This window comes from Ceratotherium simum, chromosome 26 (genome assembly GCF_057802395.1).
Source record: "Ceratotherium simum simum isolate JZ-2026a chromosome 26, ASM5780239v1, whole genome shotgun sequence".
In the NCBI taxonomy this organism is placed as follows: Eukaryota; Metazoa; Chordata; class Mammalia; order Perissodactyla; family Rhinocerotidae; genus Ceratotherium; species Ceratotherium simum.
The window spans coordinates 17,041,010-17,065,789 of NC_141925.1; the positions used below are offsets into that span (position 1 = coordinate 17,041,010).

At 44.8% G+C, this 24,780-nt stretch overlaps 1 protein-coding gene across 1 annotated transcript; it reads left to right on the forward strand.

The window, feature by feature from the left end:
- On the forward strand, nt 1-24,318 carry LOC147913590 (protein disulfide-isomerase-like protein of the testis). Its single transcript, XM_087449224.1, has 11 exons — nt 1-10; nt 497-703; nt 8,682-8,815; nt 9,728-9,865; nt 12,808-12,918; nt 13,001-13,126; nt 15,940-16,137; nt 20,060-20,180; nt 22,394-22,572; nt 22,992-23,081; nt 24,091-24,318. The coding sequence occupies exons 1-11, from the start codon at nt 1-3 to the stop codon at nt 24,316-24,318; spliced, it is 1,542 nt and encodes a 513-aa protein (XP_087305350.1).
- Nucleotides 24,319-24,780: the final 462 nt, after the last annotated feature.

Sequence of the window (24,780 nt, forward strand, 5' to 3'; positions counted from 1 at the left end):
ATGGCCTTAGGTGAGCAGGTCATTTCATTGTGCATCAGTTTCCTTGTCTATAAAATTGAGATAATAATAACAATACCTACCCCACAGGGGTACTGGGGGGACCAAATGACTTAATACATGTAAAGCTCTTAGAAAATAATAAGCACTGTATAACTGATTGTTAAATAAATCTCATTTGACTGTAACAACTCAATGAGATAGCCGCTATTATTTTTCCCATTTTACCTGTGAGGAAAGTGCAGCTTAGAGAGATTGAGTGAGTTGACCAAAGTTGCCCAGTGTTGCTGAACCCAAAGAACCCTGATGTGTGTCTTCCAAATTGGCTAATTCCATGAACGTTATGTCTCACATCCTGTCACATTTCTGAAAATTTACCCATTAGCAGCAGAGTATGAGAAAGGCCCAGGAGCTAAGCAGACCAAATAAAGTCTCCTCCTTGGGAGAAGGGGAGGGGGAGAGGCTCTAGTGAGCTCTGTCTTCACATTGGCTCTTTCAGACAACCCGTCCTCAAAGAAGTCCAGGAACATGGCTGAGGAGCTAGGCAAAGCCGTGGAGATCATGGGCAAAGGCAAGAACGGAGTGGGCTTTGGCAAAGTGGACATCACTGTCGAGAAAGAACTTCAGAAGGAGTTTGACGTTAAGAAGACCCCCGATTTGAAGCTGTTTTTTGAGGGCAACAGATCAGAGCCCATCAGCTGCAAAGGTAATGGTGCTTGGGCATCAGTCAAGGTAATGCTAGCCAAGGAAACATATAAACACTGGCATTTCAGTGGCTTAACACAATTACAATTTTATTTCTTGTTTGTGCAAAGCCCAGTTGGCAGCCAGAGAGTGGAGTTGAGGGCTCTGCTCCACACAGTGTTTCAAGGACCCAGGCCCCTTCCAGCTTGTGGCTCTGCCGTCCCCTACAGCCTCCCAGCCACCTGCTGTTTCCTCTGTATCTGGCCAGCAGATGCAGCAAGGAGACAGAGGTGGTGATGTTCATGGCCCAGGCCTGGAAGTGGCAAACATCACTTTGATTCTCATTCCATTGACCAAAATTCTGTTACATATCCCCACCCAACTGAAAGGCTGAGAAATATGACCCTGCTCCTTGTCCATAAGGAAAAGAAAATAGATTTTGGTGAACATGTAGCTGCCTTCACCACAGCTTACATCTCAGCTGGTGGGCCCTAGAGGTGGGAGAGTGAGGTGCAACACACAAACTACCAGAGACCAGAAAGTAAGTTCCTAACTCTAGTTCCCACCTCCTGCACCAATCTTCTACTTTAGAATGTTTTGACAGGGTCCTAGGCCGAGGAAGCACTGGTTAACCAGAAAGGAATCTGGGAGATGATGGAACAAGATGGGTTTGGGACAGGGTGGCTACCAAACCCTTTAGCTTCTGTCATCATCCATTTCATTCATTCACTTATTTAACACTCTTTTATTGAGAACCTACCATGTGTCAAGCCCTATCTTGATGTCGAGGATGCTTGAAGAATTATTTGCCTTGATGGGCACATAGTAGGTCCTAATTTTAAAAATATTAAATATGTGAATGCACAAATGTACGCATAATGAATGGACAGATGGAATAAAGATGATGAACACAGAAGTGCCCAGCACAGCCCCTATTATTCTAGAAGAGTCTTGTGTGACTTGACAACAGGGATATGCTCTGAGAAATGCAGCATTAGGTGATTTCGTTGTTGTGCAAACATCACAGAGTGTACTTACACAAACCTAGACAGTATAGCCTACTACACACCTAGGCTACATGGTACTAATCTTATGGGACCACCGTCGTATATGTGGTCCATCATTGACCAAAATGTCGTTATGTGGCTCATGACTAGAATGTTCCCATTATATACGTGCTGGATGATTGAATCTCAGGAAACTGAGATTGCCTTTTGTGGCTCTGGTGTTTAGCAGGTTTGTAAGAAGCTGTTTGAGTGTTATGGCAAGAACCAAAGGGGCAGGGGTGGGGAGAGCCACCCCCTGCAGGCGCTGCAGCATGCCTTGCAGTTCTCAGAATGGACACAAGGGGGCAGGAGACACACAGGCCACATTTGCAGAGGAAGTTGCAGCAAAAGCGCCAACCTCAGGGCAGGTTACATAAAAGTCCTGGCAGTGCTGTGGCTCCCGTAGGCTTGTGGGATGGTGGCGTGTACAGGGGGGAAGAGAAGGGATGGGGAGAGAGGGCAGGAGCAGTGAGAGAAGACACACAGACTGCTGCTTCCTCTGGATACTGAGTGACACCCTCAGCCATGGTGACCCACTGAGCCCAAGCAAGGAGCCCTTGGTGAGTGTTGGCTTTGAGGAGGGCTGCGAAGAAACGAGAAGCCCCAGGTTACTTTGGCAAAGTCCACATCTGTTCATGGAGTGGCTCAGGTTCTGCGATGCCCTCACCTCCTGAGGGACAGGTGAGACTTGACTTCACTTAAAGGAAACAAGGTGACAATGTGGCAACTTCCAGACTGTCTGAGCCCCCTTTGTGGTGGGAGCCAGTGCCTGGGACCTCCTCCACCATGGAGGAAGCTTCATTATCACCTGCTCCAAGAAGTCTCCCTGACTGCCCGGGTCAGGGTGCCTGTCCCTCTTCTGTGGTCCCACAGCACCTGTGTTTCCTCCATCAACGCCCTCACCTCACAGAATTGTATCTGTTCCTCACTGTTTACCTGACTGAGAACACAACAAGGCCAAGGATCTCACTTCCTTTCCTGGGTCCTCCGAAGAGGCTGCCAGCACTGGTGGACACAGCCTGGCTTCAAGTCCTCACTAAGCACCACTTGTACTCTGCGTACCCGTTCCAAGAGGAACTATCACTTCCTCTGGTTGAATTTCAGTCTCCTCATCTGTAACGTGAGGATGGGGAAAGCATCTACCTCCTAGGCTTACTGGGAAGATGAAATACGTTGGCAAGGCACAAGGCTTGGCACATATCTGAAGCATTCACTGTGTTCCAGGCAGTTCTAGTCCCTTCTCACATGTCACAACAACCCAATGTAGGAGGTGCTTTTACAGATGGGGAAACTGAGGCATGGAGAAGTGGAATAACTTCCTCAAGCCTCCCCAGCTGATAAGCAGTGGGATACATAAATGTTTTCTGTAAGGAGCCAGGTAGGATTTTAGGGCTTATGAGCTAGACAATCTCTGTCGCAGCTACTGAACTCTGCTGGTGCAGTGTGAAAGCAGCCAGACAGAGACAAATGGGCATGGCGGTGTTCCAATAAAACTTTATTTATACAATCAAGTGACAGGCCAGATTTGGCCCACGAGCTGTAGTTGACTGACCCCTGTTCTCCAGTGTGCTGCACTCTAAGGAAATGGCATATGTGGTTATTATTACCACTAAACTATTAGTTTCCTGACGCTAGTCCAGTGCCTGGTACACTTAGGTTCTTAATGGTTTTCAAGTTTGAATGGGATGGACTTGCAAGGACCCGCTGCAGACAGGCGTGAGGTAAGGAGCCAGCCCATATTTCTGCTGGGCTTACCCATCCCCCTTCTTCCTCAGTATTACTGCCAACCAGGGAAAGAGACAGTGGGATGCCGAGACAGGAGGGAGAAAGGGCAAGTAATTTAGGACAAGCACTAGCTATGAGACCTTGAGTCAGCCTTCCAATTTCTCATTTCCTAAACAGGGTGAATAGCACCAGTTCAGTGGACTTGACAGGGCTTCCCTGAGCTGAGAGGGGCGACAGTGCTTTACTGGTCTCCTGCACTGTGACTTTTATGAAAACCTCCCTAGGTGGCAGGTGGGTCTAGTCCTTGTTGGTCAAAGCCCCAGTCCCCGTTCTCCTCTAATCTCCAAGGACTGATGGTGGGAGCCTTGGCCTCGGCCATCTCCCTGGAGGGAGGGAGACTCAGGTTGCCTCCAGGTCCTCAGTTAATGATGCATTCACAGCTTGTGCCTGGAAATATGCAGCAGAGCGACGGTCCCAGTTAATCATTGACGTAGCGTCCACACTTCGGTTGTCACCATGTCCTCTGGCTCACAGCCAAGTGCCAGGGGAGGCACCTGCCCAAAGGGGCCGTGCCCAGTTTGCAGGCACTCAGGGACAAACTATATGCCAAGTTGAGAGCTGCCTCAGTCCCACGGGGTCCAGAGGGCCAAATGGAGCCCCTACATCCCAGAGGAGAGGGCCCAAGATCAAGTTCCTTCAAGCCGACTTATCTAATGATTCACTCACCTCATTCATTCATCCTATAATTATTTCTTGAGCACCTAGTATGAGCCAGGCACTATAGGAGCTGCTGAGCAAGTTAGCCAAAATCATAATCCAGAAAGAGAGACTCGATGGAGAAATTACAACAGGTCATAAAACAGAGAGCGATGGGAGGGGTGTTAAGAAAAGACCGGATCGAGAACTGAATAGGCAGGAGGAGACGCCCTTGAGAGCTGAGGAAAGGGCAGCCCAGAGGGAGGGACTGGCGGACGCCAGAGCCCGGTGTGCTGGAGGGTAAGGGTGTGGCTGGAGTGTGGACAGAGGGAGAGAGTGGTGTGAAGTGACAGCAGAGCGATGGTTCTGATGACCTGAAATTCTAACCTGTTTGGAGGGGTTTGTTCACCTTTTTTGATATTTACAGAATGTTTAAACCAATTCCTTTCAGGGCACTTATGACGTAAATTTTTTCAGACAAAAGCCTGTAAGAGAAACTTTGTTCCCATGATAACATGCCTGTTCCTTCCTTAAGGTTGGCATGGAACACCGTGAAAATAGAAACTCAACCTGGGGGCTGGAGTCTAGTTGGAGGGGGTGACTGCAGTTGGGTGGAGTGGTGTGATCTGAGGGTGGCATGAAGCCTCCCAGCCCTCTCTGTCCCTCGAGGCCACCTCATCCTCCTATGAAATTCTGTAGGCCTAACTCACAATCAACATACAAAAATCAGTTGCATTTCTGTACAATAACAACGAAGTAGCAGAAAGAGAAATTAAGAATACCATCCCATTTACAGTTGCAACAAAAAGAATAAAATACCTAGGAATAAACTTAACCAAAGAGGTGAAAGATCTGTACACCGAAAACTATAAAACATTTCTGAAAGAAATTGAAGAAGACACAAAGAAATGGAAAGATATTCCGTGCTCTTGGATTGGAAGAATTAACATAGTTAAGATATCCATACTTCCTAAAGCCATCTATAGATTCAATGCAATCCCTATCAAAGTTCCAACAACATTTTTCACAGAAATAGAACAAAGAATCCTAAAATTTATATGGAACAACAAAAGACCCCGAATAGCTAAAGGAATCCTGAGAAAAAAGAACAAAGCTGGAGGTATCACACTCCCTGATTTCAAAATATACTACAAAGCTATAATAACCAAAACAGCATGGTACTGGCACAAAAACAGACACACAGATCAATGGAATAGAATCGAAAGCCCAGAAATAAACCCACACATCTATGGACAGCTAATCTTTGACAAAGGAGCCAAGAACATACAATGGGGAAAAGAAAGTCTCTTCAACAAATGGTGTTGGGAAAACTGGATAGCCATATGCAAAAATGTGAAAGTAGACCCTTATCTTACACCATACACAAAAATTAACTCCAAATGGATTAAAGACTTGAATGTAAAACCTGAAACTGTGAAACTTCTAGAAGAAAATATAGGCAGTACGCTCTTCTTCGACATCGGTCTTAGCAACGTCTTTTCAAACACCACATCTGACCGGGCAAGAGAAACAATAGAAAAAATAAACAAATGGGACTACATCAAACTAAAAGCTTCTGCACAGCAAAGGAAACCATCAACAAAACGAAAAGACAACCTAACAATTGGGAGAAGATATTTGCAAACCATACATCTGATAAGGGCTTAATCTCCAAAATATATAAAGAACTCATGCATCTCAACAACAAAAACTACCAACCCAATTAAAAATGTGCAAAAGACCTGAACAGACATTTCTCCAAAGAAGATATACAGATGGCCAACAGACACATGAAAAGATGTTCAAAATCACTAACCATCAGGGAAATGCAAATCAAAACTACAATGAGATATCACCTCACGCCCGTCAGAATGGCTATAATTAACAAGACAGGAAACAACATGTGTTGGAGAGGTTGTGGAGAGAAGGGAACTCTCATACACTGCTGGTGGGAGTGCAAACTGGTGCAGCCACTATGGAAAACAGTATGGAGATTCCTCAAAAAATCAACGATAGAACTACCATATGATCCAGCTATTCCACTGTTGGGTATTTATCCAAAGAACTTGAAAACACCAATTTGCAAAGGTACATGCACCCCTGTGTTCATTGCAGCCTTATTCACCATAGCCAAGACTTGGAAGCAACCTAAGTGCCCATCAAGGGACGAATGGATAAAGAAGCTGTGGTATATATACACAATGGAATACTACTCAGCCATAAGAAACGACGAAATCCAGCCATTTGTGACAACATGGATGGTCATTGAGGGTATAATGCAAAGTGAAATAAGTCAGAGGGAGAAGGTCAAATACCGTATGATTTCCTTCATTAAGTAGTAGATAATAACAACAATAAACAAACACATAGGGACAGAGATTGGATTGGTGGTTACCAGAGGGGAATGGGGGGAGGGAGGAGGGTGAAAGGGATAATTCAGCACATGTGTGTGGTGATGGGTTGTAATTAGTATTTTGGTGGTGAACATGATGTAATCTATGCAGAAATAGAAGTACAATGATGTACACCTGAAATTTTTACAATGTCATAAACCAATGTTACTGCAATAAACAAACAATTAAAAATAAAAAATAAATAAATTAAAAATTAAAAAATAAATAAATAAATAAATAAAATGGATTCATCTGTACCTATTAAAGCTGAACACAGCATCCCCTATGACCAGAAATTCTACTCCTGGCATGTGCTCAACAGAAGTGGGTACAATGTGCCCCAGAGACATGCACGAGAATTAATTCTTAATAGCCCCAAACTGGAAACAACCCATATGCCCATCAGCAGAGAATGGATAAATAAATGTGGAATGTTCACACAATGGAATGCTACACAGCAATGGGAAGGAATATACAAGTACACACAACAACACAGATGACTCTCACAAACATAACAAAGCCAGACCCAAAAACACACACTGTATGATTACATTTATACGAAGTTCAAGAGCAGGCCGACTAATGCATACTGTGGGAAGTCAGGACATCCGTTACCCCTAGGTGGGGCTGGGCTGGGAGGGGGCACACCTGGGACTGCTGAGGGACTGGTAGTGTTCCATTTCTGATCTGGGTGGTAGTGTTCATTGTGAACACGTCAACACTCTGATGTGCTCATTTTGTGAAAATTCATCAAACTATACATTTTAATCTGTGCACCTTCCTGTACGTAAGTGTACTTCATTATACGTTTTTAAAATGGCCTAATGTTCTTAGGAAATGTAAGCAAAGACACTGAAAATAGAGTCCTTCCCAGTTGACTTACCAACTCAGTGTGCATTCACTAAGCCCCATGCAGAAATTTGTCCTGCTCCAGGGCCTTTGCACAGGCTGTTTGCTCTGCCTAGAAGCCTTTCCCCTCTCCTTATTGCCTCCTGATTAACTGCTATGCATCCTCCAGTTTTCAACAGATAAGTGATTTCCTCCAAGAAGCCTTCCTTGACTTCACAGTCTAGGTCATGTATCTATACTACAGGCTCATAGAACTCTGCTTTTGAATACTTCCTTTGGGTGTAATTATACACTTGTTTGTGTAACTATTTGATGATTTTCCTCCTTAACAGAATGAGAGCTGCAAAACAGTGGCACAGCACTTGATGACATAATAGGCACTCAATGCATATTTGTCAAATGAATGAAGGAGCGAAGGAACAAATGAATTAGTGAAGGAATAAAGGCCTGTATGTGTAGTCCAAAGCTACTCACAACACACATTGCTTTATCACATAAACTCATTCTAAATGTTCCATTCTATTCTATAGCAGGTTTTAAATATAAAAGAATGCTTTACATTACCTGCCATCATGAGAAATTGATCATCCTAGCAAACACAGTCCATCTGCAGCCTTGTGTACACTCTGGCACACCACTATGCCTCCCCAGACATGCTATATGTGTCCCAATTTCAGAAGCTAAGATTTTTGTGTGCTTGGCACCTCCCACATGATAGCTGAGAAACGGAAGTCGGGATCTATGACCTTAGCAGAGATTTGTGTCTCAGCTGAGGAACAGGAGGCACAGGGACAATGGAATTTTCCCAAGGTCACAGAGCCAGCTAGTCTTTTGATTTACATTTTATTTATTTATACATTTTTTAAATAAATCCATCTTCCTGTCACGTTGGAGAGTAGATAAGAAAAGAAGGCTGGGCATGCTTCCTCCTGGGTTTGACTCCCAGGTTTGCTAGTGGGGTGGCCACTAGCAAGTTGAACCTCAATATCCTCATCTGCAAAATGAGGAGAGTAAGACTATCCCATGGAGTTGTTGTGGGGATGGGATACATGCGAAAATCTCAGCACGCTGCCTGGTCCTCGCAAGGCACTCAGTGAAGTCTAGCTGCTGCTGTTAATGTTCCTGACGTGGAGCTTGGGGTGGGGGTGGGGGGAGTGGAAGAACTGACCTTGGCCTTCAAGGGGTGGGAGCCCAAGACAAGATGCTCCCACTCAAGAAACTTGGGGAAGACAGGCCTTGCTCCAGCTCAAGAGGAAACTTCCATGGGACCCCTTTAACTGTCTCTCTCCAGGAGTGGTTGAATCCGCTGCCTTGGTCGTTTGGTTGAGAAGACAAATTAGCCAGAAAGCATTTTTGTTCACGGACACCCAGCAGGTGCTAGAGTTTGTGAAATCCAGGCCCTTGGTCATCATCGGCTTCTTCCAGGTACTGGATTCAAGAGGTGGGAGGTGGCTTTGTGACTGGTGAGAGCCCTGTGTCTGGGAAGGGGGCGGAGGGGGGAGAGGTCTTCACTTGGGTTAATTGCATGCCCCTTCTTCCTTTTCCGATGAGCTGGTTTTCTGGGGGAACTGCAGGGTTAAAATGAATAAAGAAAAATTGAAAGCTGAAGTGGTAGGAGAAGGCTAACCAGAAGGTAGAGAGGAATGGAGAGAGAGGAGAGGAGGTTAACATATTCATTGAATTGGTTTTGATACTATAACTGATCTTTTTTGGGGTCTGTTTAGAACATCACTGGATAACAAATTGCAAATTGTTTTTCCTTTTGGAGAATGAGTTTCTTGTATGTCTTAACCCATTTTCTGTAACTTTGATGACTCCACCCCTTCTCCCAGGCAGTCAGAACTTTGGTGTTATATTTATACATGGGGAGAGTACGTGCCTCTTTCTCTCCCATCCCAAATTTTGACAATGTTTCAGCCCCAATTTTCTTTCAAGCTAAAGAATGAAGGCTGAAACCACACCCATATCTTGATACCAAGTTCGTATTTGGTACCAAATGTGGTCAAATCAATTGCCTCTTCTGAAAGCAATAATGGAATAAAAGTTAAAAAGTCTCAACCCCTGTGTTAGAACAGCCTTCACTGTTCTAGTCAGAAAAGGTCAAGTTGATCAATTCTCTCCATCCTTCTCTGTGGATTTGCCTATTTTGGCCTCAGTCATAGCCAGAGAAGCAATCTGGGTATAAAACATCCATGAAAGGGGATTTAGGTGACCCAGCAACACGCCAGAACTTGGAAAGGGGAGGAGATGAATTGGTCACCATTTCTACCTTGCCCTTAAATAAGCCGGGCATTCTGCTTTCTAGCAAAGCCTTACCATACGCCCTTCCCCAAACAGGATTTAGAGGAAGAAGTAGCAGAGTTGTTCTACAATGTGATCAAAGACTTCCCAGAGCTCACATTTGGAGTGATACCAATTACCAATGCCGTTGGGCGTTTCCACGTCACCCTGGACAGTGTTCTGGTGTTCAAACAGGTAGGACTTTGATCCTATTGCTAGTGAGGGGTCTCTAGTTGAAAACAGTGGACTATGCATGTCTGTAAGGGCTTTGGGTACCAATTCTGGTTCTACCACTTGTGAGCTAAGTGGTTTCTGCAAAATCACAGTCTCTCAGTGTTTGTCTGGCCTTTCTAACCATTCTCCATTGTAAGCTCCTCCTCCTTTCTTTAACCAGTAAATGTCATTCATTAAGGCTCAGTCCTCTGCCCTGCATTTTCTTCTGCTCCATGCTCTCCCTCCACACCCTGCATCAGCAATTATCATCCATACACCCATGACTTACAAATCTCTATCTCCAGCCAGACTTCTCTAATCTCCAGGCCTTTATATCCATCACCAGATGTCTCAACATTCCAAGCCTAAAGTCATAATCTCCCCTCCAAATCCTTTTCCAGCATTTCTTTCTCAATGAATGGTGCCACCATCTCTCCCATCTCCCATCTGAGCAAAGCCAGAACAGCCAGGCATCATTTTAACACCTCCCTCTTCTCCACCCCTCATAACCAATCCATCACCCCAATCCTACTGATTTTAAATCCAAAATATCCCTTGAGTCTATCCATTTCTCTCTACTGCTACCATCCTAGATCAAGTGATCATCATCTCCCACAGCCTAATGCAGCATCCACCCTAATGCAACATGCCACATTCTCTCTTGTCCTCTAAAGAGCAATCTTTCCAAAACTCAAATCTGTTGGTCACTTTCCTCCTTCCCACTGAAAGCCTTTAATGGCTTCCTATTACTCTTAGGATAAAGACTCAAGTCCCTAAAGAGGCTCACAAGGCCTTCCACAGTCTAGCCTCCATTACACACCTTCCTCCTCTCCCTCTCTGGGATCTAGATCTGACCTGTCAAATATCGCAGCTGCTAGTTACATGTGACCATTTACACTAAATTAATTAAATTAAAATTTTAATTCCTCAATCAAACTAGCTACATGTGGATAGTGGCTACTGTATTGGACAGCATAGATTTACAGAGCATTTCCATATTCACAGAAAGTTCTACTGAACAGTGTTAGTCTAGATATTGTGGTCTGTTTCCTGGAACATGCCTTACTCCCTCCCCAAACAAAGCCAAATCCTTACAATAACCATGTTACTGATAGATATGGCTCAGAGAGGTTAGGTTGCTTGCCTAAGGCCACACAGGACATAGGTAGAGTGAAATTCAGATCTGCTTGACATTCAGAGAAGACTGTGAGCCACTACATTTTTACTTGGGCCCATGAAAATCACTGAAAGGTTTTAAGTTGGAGAATAACCTGATTTGTGTTTTTGAATGGAACAACATGGAGTCTAGAAATAGATCCAAATATATTTGGAAATTTAGTATATGATAAAGATGATGTTTTAGATCAGTAGGAAAAATTTGTGTTATTCAATGACTATTGTTGAGAGAATTGGGTAGCCATTTGGAAAAAACAAACTAACACTAAATCCATATATCAGTCTTTCCATCAAATTAAATTCCAGATTGATCCCTGATTTAAAATTAAAACACTGAAACCATGGAAAAACTAGAAGATGCCATGGGAGAGTTTGCTTTCTAAACTTGGAGTGGGAAAGCCCCTTTGTAAAGCATGACAGAAACTCTAGAAACTATGAAAAGAAATACTGATAAATTTGGACCACATAAAAATTTAAAAGTTCTGCAGAATAAATCCCATCACAAAATCAAAAGCCAAACAGCAAACTTGGACCAGGCATTTGGGAGAGAGTTGGTCTATTTTAATGGTTAAGAGCATGAGCATTAGATCAGACTGTCTCGGTTGGAATCTTGGCTCCACCTTTTATGAGCTTAGCAACCTTAGGCAAGTCACTTCACTTCTCTGTGCCTCAATTTCCTCAACTGTAAAATGGGGGAAATTATAGTACATAGCTCAAGGAGATGTTATGAGGATTAAACGGGTTCATGCATATAACATGTTTAGAGCTGGGGCTGGTACAACATGAGCTCTCAATAAGTCAAATGCATATTATTAGACTACTGTTATGACCAGAAAAGAGTTTGGACTTTATCCAGAGGACAATGAGGGCTATGAAGTGTTTAAGCAAGAGAATGACATGATCAGATTTGTGTTCTAACATCATCAGTCTGGCTGAAGTGTGGGGGCTGGAGTGGAGAGAAACAAGGGGAGAAGTTGGAAGACCATTAGGAGACTTTTGCAGGAGTCCAGGGAAGAGGTTTGGACTACAGGACGGGATTGATGGAGATGAAGAGAAGGAATGGAGTATAAAGAAAGTGGCAGACAGCTGCTTCTTTCTCCCTCCATCAAAACTTTGACCTTGGGCTACGGAGAATTATGTCATTCCCTGTGTTAGTCCTCTGGTCTTCCTGAGAACCAGCCACCAAGTAGGATTAGACATGCAAAGATTTATTAGGGAAAATGCCTGTGAAGGAAAACAGAGAGGATGCTGAGGGAGACTCAGAGAGCCCTCACGCCATGATGTAGGTCTGACCCTTTGGAAGGAAGGAAGGTTGGGTGAAAGAGTCCAGTGGAGTTGTTAGAAAGTCCATCAAAGTCATCCATCAGAGAAGTCTTACAGCTCCCAGAAGTGGGCTTGCCTTAGCATCCCTGACACATTCAGTTATTTGTTAGGAGCAGTGTGTGAGAAACTGCTCAGCATCAGCATGCATACGTTGATGGATTTCAGAGCAAGGCAGCTGCAGCTGTCAGTCAATTACACTCCCTGTCTTTGTAGACAGGAGACCTTCATGGCGACCACATTCCCATATTCCACCCACAGGCTAATCTGCCCAGCCACCCATAATTATTAAGTACCTAGATTATGGATTACACTTGTCACCATGGTGTGTTCCTTTTATCCAAGAGGAAAATTGTGCTATTTATATTTATTAAGTGCCTACATCACAGAGGCGACCGCCCTCCAATGTTTTTCTTCTTTTGTCCAAGGGAAAAATTGTGAACCGCCAGGAGCTTATTTATGACACTACTAACAAACAAGTCCTCAATCAAGTCATAAAACAGCACCTCACGGATTTTGTTATAGAATTCAACACTGAGGTCAGTGAGCAAAGGTTCCCGGGGAGAAGGGGAGCTGGGGCAGCTGTGTGCATGGAATGACCGCTTTTCCTTGCAATTTCAGAATAAGGATCTGATTTATGATTTGAACATCCTGAATCATATGCTGCTCTTCGTCTCCAAAAGCTCCAAGTCATTTGGTACAATAATGCAGCATTACAAGTTGGCACTGAAGGAATTCCAAAACAAGGTTTGTGGAAGATGCCGTGGTCTTCGGGGCTCGTAGATGGGGATCCAAGACCTGTAGAACCTGATGCCACTCACCTGCCCTGCTGACTATAAATTGAGCCAGGAAGGATTTGCATTTGCATACCCATTTCCTGATTTCAATATAGATGCTGTATGTTATCCACCATTTAATTTTAAACCAGCCTCCTCCCTTCTTCCTGTCCAGTGTCTCTTCCTTTCTTGCCGAACCCATGCTCTTTCTTATTCCACCCCTCTCACGTCTACTGTGCGAACATGACGGCTCAGCTGCTTTCCTCATGGACTGAGCGTGGGTGACCGCATTGTGGGTCGCATTTGGCCTGAAGGTGAGGAGGACGAAAGACCAGTCCTGCTTGAGGTCAGGGAGTATGAAAAGCCTGAGGGGGTGACACAGCACAGATGGTCTGAAAAGTAATTGCTGAGAGTCTGGGCTTTAGCATCGCACAGACCTGGGTTCAAATTCTCCTCCTCTTACAAGAGGTTTTGTCTTAGGTGAGTTTCTTAACCTCTCAGTCTCAGTCGCCTCATGCGTAAAACGGAGAGTTGTGGTAAGAATTGGAGGTGCTATATGTAAAGCAATGAGCAAATGTATAATAAACAGTGCTTCTTATTGCTACCATTATCATCATTAGAAACAGATCTGTTTTTCCTAAGCGCTATACCCAAATTTATGTAGTTATCACCACTTGGGCTATGGGGGCTGTTTACTTCATTCTTCTCTTTATTCTTATAAGTAGTACAGTAATGGCAGATTTTTTTCTTTTGAAGAAAATCATTCTAAAAATCAAATGAAACAATTAACAATGTTGAAACCTGGGGCCGACCCGGTGGCATAGTGGTTAAGTTCACATGCTCTGCTTCGGTGCCCAGGGTTCACAGGTTTGGATCCCGAGTGCAGACTTATATGCACTGCTCATCAAGCCATGCTGTGGCAGGCATCCCACATATAAAATAGAGGAAGATTGGCAACAGATGTTAGCTCAGGACTAATCTTCCTTACTAAAAAGAAAAAAAAAAGTTGAAACCCAGAATAAGCACAGAGTAAAGCCACTAGAGCATCAACATATTTAATGTCCACGCTATATCCCATCACATTGCTCTCCAGGAAGGTTGCTCCAATTACAGAAATAATTCCAGTGAATGTATTTCCTGGTTTAGTCCATTTTAAACTTTAATATTCTTGATGTAATTAAAGTGATCACAATCTGATTGCTTTCCCTCTATTTCTCCTGTTATAACACTCAATATTCAGCCATATTTCCTTCTTGATTATTTTTTTTTATTTAACTCTTTAATCTAGGTGGAATTTATTTTGACATATACTCTGACATGAGGTTCTAAATTGCCTTTACCCCCCACTAGCAAGCTTCCCAAATGCCATTTATTGATCGGGATCCATTTTAGAGCCAAAGATAAAGAGTTGGATGAATATTATCCCAACAGGCCATATCCCCCATGTCTTATCTTGTTCACTTCTAGCCAATATTTGTTGAAAGTATACGAGACTGGTTTTCATAGGTCTGCTCTGTTTTTCATAGTCTCCTCATCCCCTAGAAGAGCGTCTGGCACACAGTAGGGCCGTTCATATTTTGATCAGTGAGTGACCTGAGAGTGTCTGATGCCAAGTGCCTGCTGCAGCCTCTAACTGGTCTCCCTGCTTCCACTCTTGTTTCTTCTCTGCAACCAGAATAATCTTTTAAAAATTATCATGTCACTCTCCAGCTTCCTATCTTCAGTGGCCTCCCATCTCGTTCAGACAAAACCCAAGCTCCATGCTGGAGCTCTGACCTCATCTCTGACTTTGTCTCCCATGACTCTCTCCCTCATGGTGCTAAAGCCACATTGGCCTTTCCTTTCTATTCTAGAACACTCTAAGATCCCCCCTCAACACCCCCTAGGCCCTAGCATTGACAATTTGCACTGCCCGAATCAATGTTCCCCTGACTTGTTACTCATCACCCAGGTCCCAGCTAAAATGTCAACTCCTCAGATGCTCCTCCTGAACTTCCCACCTAATACTGAGCCCCTAGCTCACCCCATCTGTGCAGTCACTCTATCACAGTGCCCTGTTTTATGGTCTAGTTGGCACTCACTGCTATCTGAATTTATTAATTTGTTTACGCATTTTGTCTGTCTTCTCCACTAGAACATAAGCTTCATGAGGGCACGGATTTTGTCCGCCTTGGGCAGTGTTGTACCCCCAGCGCTTAACAAAATGCCTAGTAGGCACTCCATGAATGTCTCTTGAATGAATGAGTGAATGAAGTCATGAATTTCCTTGATAGAAGAATAATTCAGAATAATAATAATAATTGACATGTATTGAACATTTTCTACAACCCAGTCACTGAGCTAAGCTTTTACATACCTTGTCCTGTTTAATTCTTAGCAACGCTATTACGTGGGTACTATTATAATCACCACTTTATAGATAAGGAAACTGAGGCACAGAGAGGGGGAGTTACTCTTTTGCTCAAGGAACTGGGATGAAACCTCAGGACCTCCTGACTTGCTACGGTTGTGTGGCTGGTGCCCTGCACAAGGATGGTGACACCAGGCTGATGGCTGAGGCCCTTCTGTGCACTGGGGTGCAGGGCTGCATCTGCCTGGTGGAAGGGACCTTTGTCAAGTCTTTCAGACGCACCCCACAGACCCTGCTACTTGCATTCCCTTAGTGCCCTCCCACAACTTCCCAATGCTTTCTCTCCTTGGTAAGGGATTCCTTACCCAATTTCAATTCCTTACCTTTTCATGGCCTGGAATCCAGAGAGACACAGGTTTCACTTGATTTGGCAGATCCTTTTCATCCTTGTGGACGCAGATGAACCCAGAAACAGACATGTCTTCAAACACTTCCGGATCACAGAGGTCAACATCCCATCTGTCCAGATCCTAAACTTAAGCTCTGATGCAAGGTACAAAATGCCTTCTGAGGAGATAACCTACGAAAACCTCAAGAAATTTGGCCGGAGCTTCCTGAATAAAAGTGCCAAAGTAAGTTTGTTCTTAGACAAGGTTTATCCAGAACCTGAAAATTGCCCCTTTTTGGTAATTCTGCTGGTGTTAGCCATCTGAATTGGGAGGCAGGATAAAGGTCAACCTCACGGTTCAATGTGGGGAAATACCTCCATCACCCCACCTCAAATCTACTCAACTTTTGACCTGTCTTTACTCTAGAATTCCACCCTAATTCTTTATTCTTAAAGTAAAGTTATTTCCTCTGCACGAATTTCCAACTGAAATGCAGGCACTCCCAGGGCTAACATCCTCTGAAAGCAGGCTCTTATTCTCTTTCCAGATTCTAATGTGAAAGATTTACTTAGCCCAAGGGGAGATGCTTGCTTTGGGGGAGAAGATGGAGTGGAATGGATTCAGCAATCAGGATTTAACCTCACAGGCTTTAGGGACCTTTTGTTTGAGGGGTTAGAAGGGAGCCTGTTTTGCTAAAAGGGAGAAGAGGCTGCAAAAGGATGGCTACGTAACACAACATCACCTGCTGTTTATTGAGCACTTACTGTATCCCCAACACCCTGCCTCAGTCAGGTGACCAGATTTATTATTTTCTAAAGGGGGACACTTTTGAGAGTAATGGGGCATTCTTTACAAGTATTTCTGGAACACCAGGAATAAATTGGGACTCTCCAGGTGCCGGCCCGGTGGCGCAAGTGGTTAAGTGCGCATGCTCCACCGCGGCGGCCCGGGGTTCTCCGGTTGGGATCGTGGACGCGCACCGACGCACCGCTTGGCAAGCCATGCTGTGGTGGCGTCCCATATAAAGTGGAGGAAGATGGGCACAGATGTTAGCCCAGGGCCAGTCTTCCTCAGCAAAAAAAGAGGAAGATTGGCAGATGTTAGCTCAGGGCTGATCTTCCTCACAAAATAAATAAATAAATAAATAAACAAAAATAAACAGTTGCCTGTTAAAGAAATTCAAAAAAAAAAAAAATTGGGACTCTCCGGACAAACCAGAATGTATGGTCACCTTACCTCTGAGGGCTCTCATTACCTTCCGTCTGCTACCCCACAGCCACTGCTTCCCCTGCAGCCTTCTCAACTGAAAGCTGTTGTTTCTCTTATGCACATCATCACAGGCCAAGTGGTGAGGTTGGTGTCCTCCACGCTGCTTCCAAACCGTTTGTCCTCCTCCTGCCTTCAACAACTCCAGATCCTCTGGAGCCCCTGCCTTTGGAGTTTAGACCGCCTGATCCCACCCCCTGTTGCTGTCCTCTGATCACCTCCCTTTCACCCCCTCAGGACTTAAGCTCCTCACTTGCCCTTCATCCCTACTCTGCCATCATTTCCATCTTTCTGTCATTTGGATATTGACATTGGGAATGTCAATATCCAAAATCCTGGTCTTTTCTCCCACAATTGGTGTGTCCATGCCATCTCAGTCACTCGCTCTCACGGCCACACTCCAGAGATGGCAGCCCCTCTGAAAGCCTGGTTGCAAGCTTCCCATCATCTTAAGATCCCTTCTCTAGTACCCACACTGCTACAATTCCTTACTACTTTCATGACCTCCAACCTCCTGATCTCATTTCACAATCTCGTTAGTGCCCTCCTTCGTGAACTTGGATTCCATGGTTCATCACTCCAATCACGATCCCCTTAGCTCCTTTATCCCCTCCACCTTCTACCTCCTCTACACCCTGTAGTATTTACCAGGCAAAATCACAACCCCGGTTGAACCCACTTACTTTCCCTACTATCGATGCAAATAACCAATAACCAGTCTATAGATAAAAGAAATAAGGTGAGTTTTACTTGAGCCAGAGTGAGGATTATAACTCGGGAAGGCCTAAGAAAGCATTCCAGAGAAGCATGGTTTTCAGTACAGTCTTCTATCTTTTTAGAACAAAAAACACAGGTAGGATACATTTTCATCAAAGTTTCAGAGAGATATTTAGTTGCAAATTAGCAGGTCAACGTGACCCTGATGTCGTGAAAGGGACTAATCGGGGAGTTACCAATAGGGCATTACCAATAGGGTGTTCAACCAATAGGGCCTAGGAGGGGAAGTATGCATTCTTATCTTAAGACAGTGCATTCTTTACTTTAATGGTTAAAGCAGATGTACAATGTATGTTTGATAGGCCATAAGTCAGGCTTCTTTACTTCAAGCCGAATTAGTTTTGAACCCAAATAGTTACCCCATATATCTCAATATGTGAAAATCTCTTGTCACTACTGCTTCCAGGCCTATCCTAGAGAAAAAGAACATCACTGTGAGGCAGGCTGGCTTCATGGAATCACAAACTAAACCTCCTATGGGCTCCTTAGAAATGTCCTAATATCTCTATGTAAGTTTCTCTTAGTGTGTTCATTCTCTTAATCTCTGAATCTATTTCTCTTCATACCCCATTCCTACTTTCAGTCGCAGCTGAGTACTTGACTCATGTATCATTAAGAAAATAGAAGGTTCAGACAGGGGCCCCCTCACTTTCCATAACTACATCTACAAACCTACCTGGAGCTCTACCCATCCTCTCTCTCTTCCCTCCAGTTATACCTCAGAAGGTGTCTGTCTCCCTCTCCAGGGCCAACAGGTCCTCTTGTGCTCTTGAAATAAAGATGAGCATCCTTCACATGAGCAATGAGATCTGCCTGATCTGATTCCTAATTCTCCATCATGTTCACCATTTCCCATCACCCATGTCCAGCCCCGACTCCCCTTTATGCTCTCTTGGAAAGAATCTTCAGGTCATTTCCAGAGGCTGTGGTGGGAATGAGAGAGGGCAATGTGGGAGATAAGGCCGGTGAGCTGAGCAGACCCGACAGCAAGGACTTGTACACATATTAAGGATTTGGTATCCTAAAAGCAATTGGAAGCTGCATTTGCATGGGGAAAGCAGAACCCTGCTTGTAGGAGAATAAAGTTATGGAGAGGATTAGGAGGAGATGCAGAGAGAACACTAGGAGGCTAGTACAGTGATCTAGATGAGAGAGGAAGGCTTCCTGGACTAGGGTAGTAGCAGTGCAGGGAAAAGAGATATTCAGGAAGCAATGGCTGTAGAGAAAAATATAGGTTCTGAAATTTATACCACTTCCTTCAAAGAGAAGCAAGAGCTTGGTTCATTCATTCACTCATTCACAAAATATTTATTGAGGTCCTACTATGTACCAGGCAGTGGATACTCAGTGACGAGAGAAGAAAAGTCCCTTGTGACATTCTGTCTAGTGTGGTAGAGACACATTAATCAAATAACCAGAAAAATAAATATAAATGATAAACTTGAATAAGTGATACAAGGACAAGTACAAAGTGTTACAAGAAGATAGGGGAGCAGGATCTGACCTAGTCTGGGTGAGAGTCAGAGAAGTCCTCCCTTGAGGTCATTCTGAAGGATAAATCTGAGTTAACCAAATGGAGAAGGGAATGTAGGAATGAGGAGTGGGGGAGCCCTCAAGCAAAGGCCTGAGGTGGGAGGAAGGCTGGCCCTTTGGGGTATAGAAGACCAGTATGGCTGAAGAAAGCAAGGGAATGGTGATGAGCTTGGAGAGGTTGGCAGGAACCAAAGTGTGATAAGGATTTTATAGGTCACGTAAATTATCTCAGTTTTGATGCTCGGAGTAACTGGGGACAGCTAATTTTTTGCAGGGGGAACAAACTAGGTAAGATGTTAAAGACGTGAGCCCCACTCTCATCTAAGAATTCCCAGAATCGTGTATTTGAGATGCTAGAATCCATCCCAGTTTGGAGCCCTGCCTCCTCCTCAGCCCTCTGATCCCAACTGGCCCTGGACAATCCAGGCTTGACATCAAGCTCATGATCTGTCTCAGCATTTCAAGCTCCTTCCCAAGTCTCTTGTTGTAAGAGCAAGAGAAGACTTGCCATTGTTTCCAGTCAGGGCTGGGAGACCCAACTGCCAACTTCTTTCCGGAGACTCTTAGACCTCTCAAATTTGCTTCCTAGAAACATCAATCCAGTGAAGAGATTCCAAAATATTGGGATCAGGGGCCGGTTAAGCAGCTCGTTGGGAAGAACTTCAACGTTGTTGTCTTTGACAAGGAAAGGGACGTATTTGTGATGTTCTGTAAGTACTTCCACAGAGGCCACGGGAAGCAATGGCCCTGACATTACAAGTGTGGCTCCTGAATTCTTGGGCACCAAAATATCCAATATCTATCAAAGCACCATGCCACAAATGGTCTTCAGACATCCAGAGTTTGGATCAAGATGCTAATCAGCTACAATGCAACTCTCCTCAAAAATCGAATTCTTGGAACATGTAGAACACCATGCACATAATCCAGGCCTGTGGCTATTTATAAAATAATAGTGCTCATGGTCAACATTGATTGAACACCACGGTACACCAGGCCTTGTGCTGAGCCATTCTATACATTATCTCACTTAATCCTCACAACATAGTTTTGAAAGTAGCTACTATTATTGCTCCCACTTTACAGATGACTAAATAGAGTCCCAGGGAGGTGAAGAAACTTTTCCAAAGTCAGGCAGCTAGTAAGTGCCGGAACTGGGACTGAAACCTAAGCACCTGACCCCATGGCCTCTGCTGGTAACTGCTGTACCGAATCCCCCTGCTTCTGGCTTTATGTGACTTACCAAATGGCCTGTATTTAACCTACCGGAGTTTGTGTGGCCAAACTGGGGACCCAAATCATGCATGTAAAGGACTTAGCACGGTGTCTGGCATATCGTAAGCACTTGACAAGTGACAGCTATTGTTGCTATTATTATTCCCTTTGTTATAATTATTTCCCGTGCTCACCTAAGGACTCTGGCCCTTTCTCCACTGTTTCTGACTTGCTTGTGAGAGCCAAAGCCAGGGACCTTGTCTCCCACCCTGAGACACAGAGAAGGGTGACAATGAAGTTACCTCAGACATCTCTTTTATTTAACAGACATGGTTACCACTTACTGAGCACATTCCATGAGCCAGACATGAGTTTGCTGTTGACACACCCGCTGTCATCGCCTCCTCAAAACAAGCCTCTTAGGAAGGTGCAGTGGATCTCCCCACGATACAGACGAGGGAACCCAGCCTTAGAGAGGTTAACTACCTTCCCCAGGTCAGTCAGTCAGTAAGCTGCAAGGCAAAAAGTTCAGTTCGAGCTCTGATCCCATCCTTTCCTGGATGGTGAAACAAGGGCTGCATTGCATCATGCAGGCCTTGTAAAATCCCACTGAGATGCACTCTTATCCACAGGGCGAGGTGCTTAAGGTCTGCGTGGCTGAATAACCATGATCTGCTGCCTTTAAATGAGAGGCTGGGGCAGCCTTCCTGTACTTACCTGACACCCGGAGCTACGAGAGTGCCCATTTGGCTCTGGAAAAGGCAAAAGCAGCCTCATTTTCTTGGAAGCAGGGCTGTCAGATTGGCCCCCTGGGACTGCAGCCATTATGCCCCCTCCTGCTGCAACCCAGGGCCCATCCGGCTCTGGGGAGCTGCGGGGGCTCTGCTGGGAGAGCAGGGGGTCCTGGAGGCACTGGGTTTGTAGATGGAGGGCTGATCATCCAGACGTGGAGTGTCTGGGGCTGCTGAGGCCACTCCTCCCACACAGCCAGAAATGTCAATGGAACGATGAGCAGGCAAGGTTCAATTTCCCTTCCATGTTGGAGCTGGTCCCTGATTTCTCTCCAGAGGGCTAGGTGCCTGGGCCAGAATCAAAGCTCAAAGAACTGTCCACAAGGAAGTCCAATGTCCCCTTTCCGGGGATAGTGGTACTTGTCACAACATCCTGTTCACTTCATGGGCACATTCTCCTCCACCAGATTGACAAGCAGTGTGGTATGATGGTCACAAGTCAAAGCAACCTGTCTTCAAACCCCACTTCCTCTGCTTAACTCACTGGGTGACCTTGGGCTACAAGTTTACCCTCCACTGGAAAACCTGTGCTGTCACACACAGACACACACACACACTTTCTGGCAGAGCATGAGGAAGCATCTAGCATAAATATTTTTCTTGGTTTTCTTCTTCAACTGGAGTGGAAAGCCTACATTAAAGGCAAAACAAAGAATAGGAGAAAACATCCCAACATGCTACAAGTGTTAGTGTCTGGGCAAAAAGAGAGAGGGTTGATTTTTTTCTAATTTATTTAATAACGATCAGGTACCATGTTTGAAATGTAAAATAACCTAATATACTATTAAAAGAAAGGAGGACTCCAATTTGCAAAGCAGCAGAAGCACTAGTAGAACCCAGTGATGGTGTTTATGGGGGAGTGCTGGCTTTCAGAGTCCTTATTACTGTGAGCATGAGCAACGGCCCTTCTCTTCCAGATGCGCCCTGGTCTGAGAAGTGCAGGGCGCTGTTCCCAGTGCTTGAGGAGTTGGGCAGAAAGTATCAAAACCACTCCACAGTCACCATCGCCAAGATTGACATCACGGCAAACGACATTCAGCTGATGAACCTGGACCGGTACCCCTTCTTCAGGCTCTTCCCCACTGACTCTCAACAAGTGAGGGGCTCTTGGGACTCACATAACTGGAAATGTTGTTGTGTTATTAGCACAGACTCGGTTTCTCCCTGTTTCCAGCTCTGCCTTCTACCAAATCAGCTTCATTCTCAACTCCAGCTCCTATTTCCCTCTCAAGTTCACGTTAAAGAGTGTCTTCCATTAGCTTCCACAAAAGTCTCAAGACTCAAAGTGGGTCCAGCTTAGGTCAGTTGCCCATCCCTGACCCAGTCATCATGGATGGAGGAATTTTTATTATCCTTCTCTTAGATAATAAATGGTAATGGAGGCTCAGAGAGGTTAAGGAACCTGCTCACTGTACTCAGGTTGTTAGGAATGTGACTTTGGGTTTACCTGAAGCAATCCCTGAGTATTCTGCAGGAAGAGGCTACCGTTTTGACCCTGTTCTGTTTTCTTCCTAGGCTGTACCATATAAGGGAGAACATACCGTGAAGGGCTTTTTGGACTTCCTAGAAAGCCAAATCAAGACCAGGATTGAGGATGAAGATGAGGTAAGGCAAAACAGCAGTACCCTAGGTTATTCTGTCCCATACAGAATCATCAAGACCTCAATGGACTAGGAAAGAGTGTGCCAAGAGTTCCATATTCTTCTGTACTCTGGAGATATTTGAAGACAGCTGAACAACCAACCAGTTTGGAAGATTTTATTTCAAAGGCACTTACTCCAAGGAAGCAGAAATGGCAGATGTTAGAAACACTGGGAGGGGCAAAGGCTCTAAGGTCTCACACAGCTCCTAAGGCTGCTTCCCTGGGTCCACTGTTCCTGAGTTGGTAACCAGATGTCTTGCTGGGATCCTACCCTGTGGCATTATTCTCCTGATGGACCGGATGACAATCCCCATTCTCTCCTAGTCCTGTTCATGCTTCAGTGAGGCCATCTGCTGGAAGATGCCATCTGTGTTAGCTAGGACCCTTCAGTTGCCAATGTCAGAAACACTACTCTTGGGCTTAGGCAACAATGGGAATTTATCCTACATAACTGGTAGAACATCAGGCATGGGTGGCTTCAGAAGCTCAAGCTCATTTTCTATCTCCCTATCTCTGTTTTCCTCTATGTTGGCTTCATTCCCAAGCAGTCATTTACACATGGAGAGTCAAAGATTGCCCCACAGCTCTAAACTAATATCCTCCCAGCTTAGAAAGAAAGCACCTACTTCTTAGTAGTCCCAGCAAATGTTCTGGACAGATATCTCATTAGCAAGGCCTGGGTCACATGCCCAGCCCCAGAGCTAGGCGTGGGGGCAGCCACATCTGTGAACTCAAGAGTGAAGGAAGGGTGGTTCCCCAAAGGTTCTGTTATTGGAGGGGCAAAATCACAGTTGAGAATGCCCCCACTCAAGCCAAATGGACCTTTGCATCTAAGAGGATCACCCAGGTGCCTCTCTCTGGGCCCTTTCAGAAAAAGTGGACTTGGCAATTACAATCACAATCATCACACATTTCTTACCTCTTTCTTTATCCTCCTTCTTCCTTCCCTCTCTCCCTTCTTTTCTTGAATAGCTATTGTCTGTTGAACAAACTGAAGTGATAGAAGAGGAAGTATTAGCTGAGGAAGAAGAGGTACCTTTTATGGAGAAAGAGTCACCTGAGCAGAAGTTGCCTGAGCTGGACAATGGGACCAAGCTGGAAGAGCCAGCTGGGCAGAAGGAAACAGCAGAGGAGAAGGTGGCTAAGCCAAAAGGACCTCTAAGACAAGAGAGGAAACCAAGAGTTAAGGATGAACTGTAGCTTCTCCAAAGCCAGGAGGGAAGGTGCCCATTTTCCAGGTCCTGGCATCATTTACTGAGTGGATCTACTCCAATAAAATTATATATCATTGTGGTGGGTGGGTGGGGGCTGAATAATAAAAGTCACCGAATGTCTTTGACCCTGTTTTACTCATTCCCACTTTTTCCTGGTTGGCGCTGCCTTAGAAGAGCTGTTTGGCCTGGAATTCAAACACGGCTGCGAGGGAAGCCATAATAGCAACATTTGATGAGTGTTTATGACAGGCTGGGCATTCATCTAGTTCTCACAACATCACTGGGAGCTAGGTTTCCTTATCCCCACTTTACAGATGAGGAAAGTGAGGCAAAGAGAGGTTAAGCAACCAGTCAGGATCACACAGCTAGAAAGCCCTTGAGACATAATCCCAGGCAATCTCACTCTGGAGACTGCACTTAACAACTATGCACACCACCTCGAACAGGT